Source organism: Dasypus novemcinctus, chromosome 17 (assembly GCF_030445035.2).
Source record: "Dasypus novemcinctus isolate mDasNov1 chromosome 17, mDasNov1.1.hap2, whole genome shotgun sequence".
In the NCBI taxonomy this organism is placed as follows: domain Eukaryota; kingdom Metazoa; phylum Chordata; class Mammalia; order Cingulata; family Dasypodidae; genus Dasypus; species Dasypus novemcinctus.
Window position 1 is genome coordinate 59,599,471 of NC_080689.1, and position 11,917 is coordinate 59,611,387.

Here is an 11,917-nt window from a genome sequence, read left to right on the forward strand (position 1 = left end):
GAAGTCATGTTATTATATGTAGACAGGTATATTCTGCTGTTCCGCATTGAATCTTTAATTCAAGGTCATTTTCTAGTTGCTTCTTCAGCTGGTATGTGGTAGTGATCCCTCGGTGCCAGGGAGGCTCATCCCCGGGTGTCGTGTCCCACGCTGGGGGGAATGCATCGCATCTACATGCTGAGTTTGGCTGTGAGAGTTGGCCTCCTATTCTTGTCACCTTGCATTTTCTTTTTCTTTTTTTTTATGAAATATTTTAATTTCCATGTAGAGGTAAAGATAAGTTTAGAACAGGACATAAAACAGGATAAACATAAAGGAAGAGTTTGCTCTATTGGATTTTCTTTTTTTTTTTTTATGGTCACAAAACAATATATTTAGAATTAGCCAGCTGGACTCAGTTTAGATGATCCCAATTTTGTTGGCAACATCCAAAGCATCATAGTCAGGAGCCAGTTGAACATATACCTTCTTCTCTCCATCAGGCTTGATCAGGGTGTTGACCTTGGCCACATCAATTTCATAGAGCTTCTTCACAGCTTGCTTGATCTGGTGCTTGTTGGCCTTGACATCCATAATGAACACAAGTGTGTTGTTGTCTTCAATCTTCTTCATGGCTGACTCAGTGGTCAGGGGGAACTTGATGACGGCATAGTGGTCAAGCTTGTTTCTCCTGGGGGCGCTTTTCCGAGGATATTTGGGCTGTCTCCTGAGACGTAGCGTCTTAGGCCACTGGAATGTGGGTGACGCGCGGATCTTCTTTTTTTTGTGGCTGTGGATGCCTTTCAGTACTGCCTTCTTGGCTTTCAAAGCTTTTGCTTTGGCTTCTGTTTTGGGAGGGGCAGGAGCTTCCTTCTTCGCTTTCGGCGCCATCTTCCGGATTTTCAACTTAAAAACTTCTGCTTGCAAAATGAACGAAAACACCAGAAAAATGTGGGAGATAGTATTACCATGAGATTACCCACTGAAGGTCTACCACATACCAACCAGATTGGCTAAAGCAAACCTATGCAAAGGAAAATGGACAGAAGGAGTGTTGTAGATGATGTAGTATAGTTAGCACTTTCACAGACTGTTTGCATGAGAGGAAATTAACTTTTTGAAAATTTGCTTGCCAATATATAAAAATGCTGAAAAGAATCATCATCCTATACCTAGAAGTTCCACTCCTAGAAATTAGGGAGAAACATGAAATTGCCCTTTTGTAGGTCAACACAATTATGTATGTTATACAATTAACTATAATTTAAAACTCGGGAAGCAGACTTGGCCCAATGGTTAGGGTGTCCGTCTACCACATGGGAGGTCCGCAGTTCAAACCCCGGGCCTCCTTGACCCGTGTGGAGCTGGCCCACGTGCAGTGCTGATGCATGCAAGGAGTGCCCTGCCACGCAGGGGTGTCCCCCACGTAGGGGAGCCCCATGTGCAAGGAGTGCGCCCTGTAAGGAGAGCCGCCCAGCACGAAAGAAAGTGCAGCCTGCCCAGGAATGGTGCCACACACACGGAGAGCTGACACAGCAAGATGACGCAACAAAAAGAAACACAGATTCCCAGTGCAGCTGATAAGGATAGAAGTGGTCACAGAAGAACACACAGCGAATGGACACAGAGAACAGACAACAGGGGGGGGGGGGAAGAAAAATAAAAATAAATCTTTAAAAAACAAAACAAAACAAAACTCGTTTACCATATAGAATTACTTAGGTATGTTCTCTAAAGAATTGATAATTATGTCCTTAGTAGTACTATTTGTATTAGAAAAAAGTTGGAAATATCCCACATATCACTGAGTAGTGGAGCGTTTAAACGGTTACAACCATCTGTCTGAACCTCATTAACATTAGTGTGGACTGAAAGGAGCTACCTACAGAAGACGACAGCTGGAAAAGGCGCTTCCCCCTGCACCTGCCCTTCTGAGGGGGTGGAAGGTTTTCCGCTGCCCGCAGTCCTCACCCACCCTTCCCAGTCCCTGCAGGGCTTCCTGGGCTGCCGGCTGGCCTGGGGGCTGTTGTTCCCCTACCTCACCTTCTCGCGCTTTTGCACAGGTCACATCAACCCCCTAACTGTCCTTCCTGTGTGGTTTGGCGCTTGCCCGGCTGTGCGGCAGCCTCTGCGGTTGTGTGGGGACAGGTTCTTGTGTCTGGGAGCACCTCCTTTCCGCCCACGCTGGCTTCACCCCACCAGCCGAGGGGTCCCCAGGCTGTGCCTGCGGTCAGCCCCCGAGCGCTGGGGAAAGGTCCCGGCAGCCAAGCTCAGGAGGCCAGAGCCCTGCTCAGGCCGGGGCGTGATCCCCGCAGACGCATTGCGGCCTGCTGGGGAGGAATTTCACCGGGGGGTTCTCCATCCTGCCGGACTTGACGCCCCTTTTAAAATCAGATATTTTATAATACCTTCTTTACCTTTACATAGAACTTATATGTACATACATATTTTAAAAATCGAAGGGTGCAGAAGTGGCTCAAGCGGTTGAACGCTTGCTTCCCACATGGGAGGTCCCGGGTTCGGTCTCCAAAAAAGCGAAAACGAACAACAAGCAAACAAATGAAAAAAACAGGAGCTGATGTGGCTCAGTGGTTGAGTGCCAGCTTACCACATACGAGGTCTGGGGTTCAATCCCTGGCCCTGGTACCTCAAAAAACAAACAAACAAAAAAACAATTCAATATTATCTTCTAAATATAATATACAATGAAATGAAAATAATTGATAATAAAATTATTTTGTCAAAAGTCATGACCAAAGACTACCAGGAAAATGCCTGTCATAAAAAAAAAGATTTATTTAGCTTACTACAGCCACGAAACACCCCAGATGAACCAGAGGCTGAGTGAGTTGGGAGGGGCTGTTGGTAGGATTTGGTCTTGTGCCAAATGGCTCTAAGGATTAAAGAAGCAGGAGCTGTTCCCGGATTGGGTATTGTCAAAGAGCTTGAGGGATTTTGTGACTAAGTATCCTAATAATTTTTACCTAGAGAATTCTTGTGAGGATTAAAACTGGGCTAGTTAACATTGGTAAGGAAATAAGTAATCGCTCAGGTTAGTCAGCAGAGGGAGATGTTTAGTCATTTTTGTGGTTGCAGCTTGGTTTTGTCTCTATTGTTCCAAATTTGGTCACGACAGGGCTTTGTCTTAAATTGCTTATGTGGAGTTGAGAGCATCGTGGTCTGGCTGCCACCATGACTCTTTCACTGTCTTACTATATTTCCCAGAATATATTTCTCAGCACATATGCAAATGCTCAGGCATGGCTAACCAGCACAAGATGAAATGGTGCTTGCACCACAGGAATGCAATAGCTACAAATGCAGACAATATTAGAGGTATTGTACTGGTGACTCAAGTACAGCCAGTGGGATTTCCAAAATGGTGGACAACTCTGAATAAGGTTCTGAAAAACAGAAAATATACTCTTCCTTCAATTGATTCAGTAGCTATCGTCCTGGAAAATTCAGATTATATTGTAATGATCCAACATTACTTTGTATTTACCTACAACATAGAATTAGTTTCTAGGCTCAGACACTTGAAACAAGGAATTTTTCATCTATGCCAATATCCATCTTGGCATTCAAACCTCTCTCAGGACCCAGGACAATTCTTCATTGTGGGGCACTGTCCTGTGATCTGTAGCATGTCTAGCACCCCTGGTCCTTACCTATGAAATGCCAATAGTGCCCCAACAATGAAAACAACACCACTATCACAGTAACAAAACATACCCACAGATTTTCAAAGTCCCCCTGGGGCCAGTAGAATGCCGTCGAGAACCAGTTAATTTATCTATTTAGTTATGCCTTCCTCACGCCAAAAACCATTTTGAGGTGGTTGAAAAGAACATGCTAAGGGAATGGTAGTCTGGAAAGGATGTGTCCTCATGGCTGATGGAGAAGCTGGGCCAAATCCAACACATTGACCAGGCCCGGTCACCCAGAGGTGAGGCCCAGCAGCCCCTACACTGTTCCTTGATCCAAATCTGCTCTTACTGAAGGGGTGGGGGGATTACAACATTGTTTTTCTCACAGAATCAAAACTGCTCTCTTGGCCCTGCATACCTACCTCGATTCTCCAAATCACAATCATTTTTCTGAGGCCAAATTCAGCCTACCTATTATTTTCTAACTGGGTGTGTTTTTTTTTTAATTAAAAATTTTTTATGAGATACCAGGGACCTTGTAAGTAGGAAGCAGGCACTCAACCACTGAGCTACATCCACTCCCCAATGAGAGTTGATTTTTTGTTTGTTTGTTTTGTTTGTGGGAGGTACAAGGGATCTAACCTGGGACCCCATTCATGGAAGCAGGTGCTCAACCACTTGAGCTACATCCCCTGGTGTGTTTTTTTTTTCTCTTCTCCTCCCCCTCCTCCCCCTCCCCCACCCTGCTGTTTTTGCTGTCTGTGTCCATTCGCTGTGTGATCTTCTGTATCTATTTCTCTTTTTGTTTTTTTTTTTTTTTTTTTTTTTTTTAAGATTTATTTTTATTTATTTATTTCCCCTCCCCTCCCCTCCCCCGGTTGTCTGTTTTCTGTGTCTTTTTGCTGCGTCTTGTTTCTTGTTTCTTTGTCCGCTTCTGTTGTCGGCAGCGGCACGGGAAGTGTGGGCGGCGCCATTCCTGGGCAGGCTGCTCCCTCCTTCGCGCTGGGCGGCTCTCCTTATGGGTGCACTCCTTGCGCGTGGGGCTCCCCTACGCGGGGGACACCCTGCGTGGCGCGGCACTCCTTGCACGCATCAGCACTGCGCATGGGCCAGCTCCACACGGGTCAAGGAGGCCCGGGGCTTGAACCGCGGGCCTCCCATGTGGTAGACGGACGCCCTAACCACTGGGCCAAAGTCCGTTTCCCTCTATTTCTCTTTTTGTGTTCTCTTCTCACCTTTCTCCTCTAGGATTCCCCGGGATTCGATCCTGGGGGCCTCTGATGTGGAGAGAGGTTCCCTGTCAATTGTGCCGCCTCAGTTCCTGGTCTCTGTTGCGCTTCACCTTGACTCTTTGTCTCTTTTTTGTTGCGTCGTTATCTTGCTGCGTGACTCACTTGCACGGGCACTTATGTGGGCACTCGGCTCACCATGTGGGCACTGGCCGACTGCATGGGCACTCATGTGGGCACTTGGCTTGCCACATGGGCACCCACATGGGCACTCGGCTCGCTGCGCGGGCTCTCAGCTCACCACGTAGGAACTGACTCACCACGCAGGCACACTTTCTCTTCTTTTTCACCAGGAGGTCCCAGGGATGGAACCTGGGTCTTCCCATATGGTAGACAGAGGCCTTATCACTTGAGCCACATCTGCTTCCCCCTGGTGTGTTCTTAGAGCAGGTGCATTCTATAAAAATTTTGAACATATTTTCATCTTGCTGAAAAAGCTTAAAAACAAAATAATATAAGCATGCCTTTGATAATCTGGTTGACCAAACTGTGAATGAATTCTCCCACGTGATTTCAGGGTCCATGTTTTGCATCTGTGTTTGCCATCACATCAGCACATAACCCAAAGTTATGTTTCTTAACCTTTAGAAGTTGAAGTGTTTCCCCCCACTGATGCCTTGGATAGGTCTGCAGACAAATCTGCAAAAACATTCTCAGGTCTGGAAGAATTTTCCTGTTCTCCAAAGAAGCTTATCCATGACTCCAGTTTGAACATCCCTGTTCCCCAGTGCTCTGTCCACAGGGCTCCCTCTGGGCTCCCGGGCCCACCTGGATCTTCTCCAGCTGTCTCTGGCTTCCTGGACTTCTCTGCAGTGTCACTTTCTAATCAAAAATTGACATCCCTGCAAGCAACCGATGCTAATGTGTGGGCTTTGCTGGTGGGTAACGAGGGCCTTGGGCAAGTCCTTTGAGCACAGGGACAACTGTAGGGACCCGCTGGCCCTGTGGTTTCCAGGCCACGTGTGTCTCCAGGTCCCAGCAGCGGAGGTCACTGTGTGTAAGGTTATAACCAGCGTGGCTGCTTCCTGGGGTGAGCTCAAGGGAAAGGGGATGGCTTGGTGCCAGCTGTTTACCCCAGCGACTCTGCATACCTAAGCCAATGTGCACAGGGGAGCTGAAAGGACCTGCCTTCATCATGGTTTCTGCCAGCATTTGTCACTGTGAATGTGTGTACCTGCTCCCCCGGTCTGTGGTGGGGACTAAAGACACAAGGACAAATTAGACTCTCCCAACTAAGCTCTTCAGATGATTATGTATGTTAAGAAAAGAACCAACTCTCTAAGGACCATCTCTGTCTAAAATACTAGTCAACCTGGACATTCCAGCCCTGGTTCCAGTTCTTCTGATCCTCCGTGTGATCCCCACTGGCCCCAAAACCCCTTGTGGGCCTGAGCTCCCCTCAGGACTGAGACACCTCTCGGGGTAAGCCCCGAGTGTGCATGTGAATCTTTTCCAGATCATTTTCCTGCTTGATGGTCTGAAGCAGTGACCTACTCTCCTGGGCAGTTCATTTCCCTCTCTTGGCCTCAGTTTTCCCAACTGAAAAATGAGATTAAATCAGTGTTTCTAAATCTCTCTTCTCCCAGATGATCCTAAACCCTGCCAAGCCAATCAAAACCAAAGCCCTGGGAATACGAGGTTGAAAGCACACTGCATGGGTGGGCAGCAACTGCCAGCTGACGTGGGGTCCAGCCTTTTCCATCTAGGCCCGATGGCCATTGCTCTAGGTTGGGTCTCTTGTCTTGTAATTATTATGCATACTTGTGAGACTTCATGCTTTTGATCTTAATGCAATCAAATTACTTAATTTATCTACCATTTTTGCTGCATTATAAGACAAAATGATGTATGAATAAGGTTTTTTAATAGAGTAAAAAAAAGATTTATTTATTTATTTATTTATTTCTCCCTCCCCCTTGTTGTTTGCACTTGCTTTGTCTGTTGTCTTCCTTGTTTCTTTAAAAGGCACTGGGAACTGAACCCAGGACCTCCGATGTGGGAGGGAGATGTCTAATTGCTTGAGCCACCTCCGTTCCCTGCTTTGTTGTGTCTCTCATTATGTTTTTTCTTCATGTGTCTCTCTCTTGTTGCGTCATCTTGCTGCGTCAGCTTGCCATGCCTGCCCATCATGCCAGGTCGTTGTCATCTTTAGGAGGCAATGGGAATCCAACCACAGACCTCCCATGTGGTAGGTGGGAGCTCAGTTGCTTGAATCACATCCACTTCCCTGAATAAAGTTTTGATCATTTGTGTAGCATTTGTGTGGCTGCTTGGTTAAACCAAGCGACCCTACTGGGTATTCTGTCAAGGTGGGATAATTTTCAAAAAAGTTTTATTGTCAAATTTCTTAAGAAAATACTGGGGTGTAGGATCTCTAAGTTTCCTTTCAGGTCAGTGAATCTATACTAACATGGTTGTAATTTTGAGAATTAAAGAAGAAACAAAAGGGGAGGAGGTGCCATCCAGGAGGAACTTGGGGATCTACCAATGAAAGTAAACGAAGTGGTGAATACATGTGCACACACGTGCATGCAGTGCGGTGAGCCAAGCATCCAGGTACAAGGAGGCAGAAAAAGCCTAAACAGATAGGAAGGACCGTTCCTGGATCTTATCAGAAAATATCTTATCTAAAGGCCGGTCCCAGGACTCTCACAATCCCATACACGTGCAGAGGCAACCAGACACCTCCGTCCCCTCCCCTCCCCACTCAGACGCAAACTTAGACACACACACAGATATAGACAAAGCTTACATACGAGCACATAGAAATATACCAACACACTCATAGAATACAGAGACACAAAGTTAGACATGCATACATCACTCCACTTTATAAAAAAATGGAGGCATTTCCAGTTTTGGCCCTCACTTTAAAGGAGACCCTGGATCAGGTTTCTTGACAATCGGGGCTATTTCCAGTTTCATCCATGGAGAGCAGAGAAGTCTCAGGATTCTGACCAGCTGCAAGGCTCTTGCATGATAGAGTTCCCCGTCATTTTCCAGGGGAATTTGAATTGCAAATACTCTGGTATCCTCCCTATGAATCAGGGGATCTCAAACCTTAGTAGCACATCATTCCCCTGGGAGCTGGTTTTAGGGGCAGCCTTCAGATGCCTCTGACATCACAGGTTTGAAGCATGGCCCAGGGATCTGCACTTTGACAAGCTCTCAGGTGGACCTGATGCAGGAGGTCCCTGGAGAAACATGCCATCACAATGTGTCAGAAAATTTGTTAGTGAAACAGAGTATTTACTGAGAGAATCAAGACACAGCTTTACAGTAAAACTATTCAAGAAGTGCCAAGGAACACCCACCCCTTACCATTCTTCCTAGGAATCACCTTTCATGCACCTCTCTCTAGTCTAGATGATGAAGCTAAAGAGGCCTACTTGTAACTTTCTCACAAAGTACTAGAATTCCCAGCCTCCATGACTCACTGAGTTGCTATTCGCCTCAGTAGTTTGCCTTTTGTACTTTCTGGAATTGCAATCATACTGTAGCTTCTGAAAATGTCTTACATTTTCCATGACCCAAAGGGACATATACGTTTTACTTTCTGACCCAGTATATACATATAGAAACACACACATTTCTTGAAAAAAGTTTCCCAGAACAGTATTTATCTTTACTGTTACACTTCCCATTCCATTCTGTTCCATCTCATTGGAAAAAAAATGCTGGTTATGAAACACCTGCATTGATTTCAGGACCTGCTTCCTGATTATTTATTGCTGCATAACTATCACCCAAAACTTAGTCGCTTAAAATAATGAAAATAATTTTATTCTCTCTCATCATTTCTATGGGACAGGAATCTGGGAAGGGCTCCACAGGGCTGTTCTGACTTAGGACTCTTTGGGGTCATGGTCAGTCAGTGGCTGGGGCTGGAGCAGTGGGGACTGAACCAGGTGGGGGTGCACTGGGCCTCTCTCTCCAAATGTGGTCTCTCACCATGGTCTCTCTGCAAGGGCTAGTTTAGGCTTCCTCATGGTAGGGGAGCCTCTGAGCAGTTGGGTTGTCTGTGGTGGCTCAGGGCTCCAAAGGTGAATGTCCCATGAGAACCAGGTGAGGCTAGCATGGGCTTGGAAGTCAGGTGACATAATTTCCTCCATAATCACAAGTTCACCCAAATGGAAGGGGAGGAGTTAGAGCAGATGGAATGGGAGCTATTGATGCAGCCATCTTTGGAAAGTATAATCTACCACACCCACTAAGAGGACACCGTTGCTATTTGAAAAACACTGCTCTAAAGGGCACTGTAATCATGTGACAAGGGGTTCGCTTGACTGTGGGGGTGGGATGGAGTGTCGGGGAGGGTGTCGTGAAGAGGGAAAAAGGAATTTGGGTGTTGGCAATGGTGAAGCAACTCATCCTTTCTGAATGGACTGATTCTTGTTTTGCATGGAACTTGTGATGGCAGTGAGAGGGGTGTGTGGCCTTGCGGGTGTCTTAGGGCAAGGGAACTCGGTAAAGGAGGTGCAGGGCTTTAATCTTTTGTGCACTTCCCACAGTGCTTAGCAGAAGGCTTTGCACATGGATCTGTGTTGATGGGTGGGTATAGAGCACCAGTGGGTCACTAGGCAGGAAGTCCAACCTTTAGGTAGGATACTGCCACCTCTACCTCCTTTGTGGAACCTCAATTCCCATTGAGCACTCCATCCCTCCAGTGCTCAGGGACTAGAAATTATGATTTGGAATAATGCTGCAGATGGGAATGGATAAGCCTGTCCAGGTGGAGTGTATAAAGTGAAAAGAGAAAAAGGCCAAGAAGAGACAACTGGGGGCCTTCCCTATTTAAGGAGAAGAAGAAGAGGTGGCGAAGGAGACAAAGAAGGTGTGGTTAGATGTGTAGGAGGAGAACTCAGGGAGAATGATGTCATGTGAAGATGGAATCGTGGGGTGTGACGGGATTTCTTGGAAGAGGGAGTGGCCTTCAGGGTCAAGTGCTGCAGCAAAACCAAGACAAAAAAGAGATCATTGCAATGAGGAGGTCACCGGTGGCTTTATGATGACATTTACAGAGGAGCGAGAGCCAGGCGGGTGGGAGGTTATGGGAGTTCAGTGTTGACAGAAGGAGGAGTAAAGGGTGGTAACAAGAGGAGACAGGGTCAAGAGCTTTCCCTTTTTTCTTTTCTTTCTTTTTTCTTTTTTAATCTGGGGCAAGATTAAGCAAGTGCACAGGCAGAGGAAAGGACAAAGGGGCAGGAGAAACCAAAGATTTAAGAGGAATAATCGATGCAGCCTGGAAGGGGGCGGTCTGTTTGCCTGGTTGCAGGTGTGAAATGTGATCTCATTCTTGATTTCCATGCAATCCGTGCTCCCCCCAAACAAGGCGATTTGTGTGTGTAGCCAGTTTAACTGAGTGCTTTGGGCAGGGGGCAGAGGAGGGATTGACATCACAGCAACATGAATTGAACATTATTCTTAAAATCTTTTTGCCATCCCACAACTGGAGATTTCTTGTTGGTCTCTTTATCTGCACTGTACCCCCATTTTAAGCCATTTAACACTCTCTTCTTTCCTTTCTTTCGCTTCTCACCCCTCCCTTTGGAGACTGCTTTCAGGAGCTTAAATTCTTGTCTCCATAGTTCGAAGTCCAATTTGCTCCTCCCCAGCTCTTTCTGTTAGTTTCTCTTCAGACCCAACTTTGCAGATCAAACTCATCGAAAAATTCACCAGAATAAAAAGGTCTTCCTTTGGACACTCTTCACCTCTCCTTAGAAGACAAAGATATGTTTGTTTTTAAATTTTAACATAATTTTAGACATAGAGAAAAATGCAAGAATAGTACAAAGAATTTTGATTAACCCTCAACCAGATTCCCCCCAAATTAGCATTTACTACATTTCCTTTATCCTTTTTCAGAAATGTATTTATTATAACTCCCAGGAGTTATAATAAATGTTGATTATAAGCAAAATCAGTAAATAGCACCATAGCACTAGAAGGAGTGAGCTGGAAAAATGGGAAGTGGAGAGGGTGGGATGCTTTTTTTTTTAAGACTTATTTTAATTTTATTTCTCTCTCCTTCCCCCCAGTTGTCTGCTCTCATTTGCTGTGTGTTCTTCTGTGTCTGCTTGCATTCTTGTCTTGCAGCACAGAGAAACTGTGTCACTTTCTTTCTTTTTTTAAAAATTTCTCCCCCTGCCTTACCCCCATTGTCTGCTCTCTGTGTCCATTTGCTGTGTGTTCTTCTGTGCCTGTTTGCATTCTTGTCAGTGGCACCAGGAATCTGTGTCTCTTTTCGTTGCGTCATCTTGCTGTGTCAACTCTCCACGTGTGTGGAGCTACTCCTGGGGGGGGTGCTGCACTTTTTTCGCTCAGGGTGGCTCTCCTTATGGAGTGCGCTCCTTGCACGTGGGGCTCCCCTGTGTGGGGGACACCCTTGTGTGGCAGCACTCCTTGCATGCAGCAGCACTGTGCATGGGCCAGCTCACCACATGGGTCAGGAGGCCCTGGGTTTGAACCCTGGGCCTCCCATGTGGTAGGTGGATGCTCTATCAGTTGAGCCAAATCCGCTTCCCTGTGTCACTTTTTTTGTTGCATCAGCTCTCCATGTGTGCAGTGCTACTCCTGGGCAGGCTGCACTTTTTTTGTGTGGGGCGGCTCTCCTTGTGGGGTACACTCCTTGCACATCGGGTACCTCTACACGGGGGACACCCCTGCGTGGTATGGCACTCCTTGCACGCAGCAGCACTGCGCACGGGCCAGCTCACCACATGGGTAAGGAGGCTGTGAATACTGAACCCTGGACCTCCTATATGGTAGGTGGATGCTCTATCAGTTGAGCCACAGCTGTTTCCCATGGGATGCTTGACATGGAGATTTTGGAGGAGACAAGTTCCTGGAGTGGACAAGGTCTAGGCATGATCATAGGCATGTAGTGCTGCGATGAGGCGGAGGACAATATCATTGGAGAAGAGGAGGTAACAGAACCAAGAAGCCAGAAAGTTTGAAGGGTCATCTACAATCATCCCAAATCAAAATTGCAATCAGCCC

The 11,917-nt window shown here is 46.5% G+C and overlaps 1 protein-coding gene across 1 annotated transcript; it reads right to left on the minus strand.

Moving 5' to 3' along the window:
• Window positions 1-366: 366 nt before the first annotated feature.
• On the minus strand, window positions 367-870 carry LOC101419924 (large ribosomal subunit protein uL23-like). Its single transcript, XM_058278008.1, has one exon. It carries the CDS (start codon window positions 868-870, stop codon window positions 400-402), a length of 471 nt encoding a protein of 156 aa, XP_058133991.1. The 3' UTR covers window positions 367-399.
• Window positions 871-11,917: the final 11,047 nt, after the last annotated feature.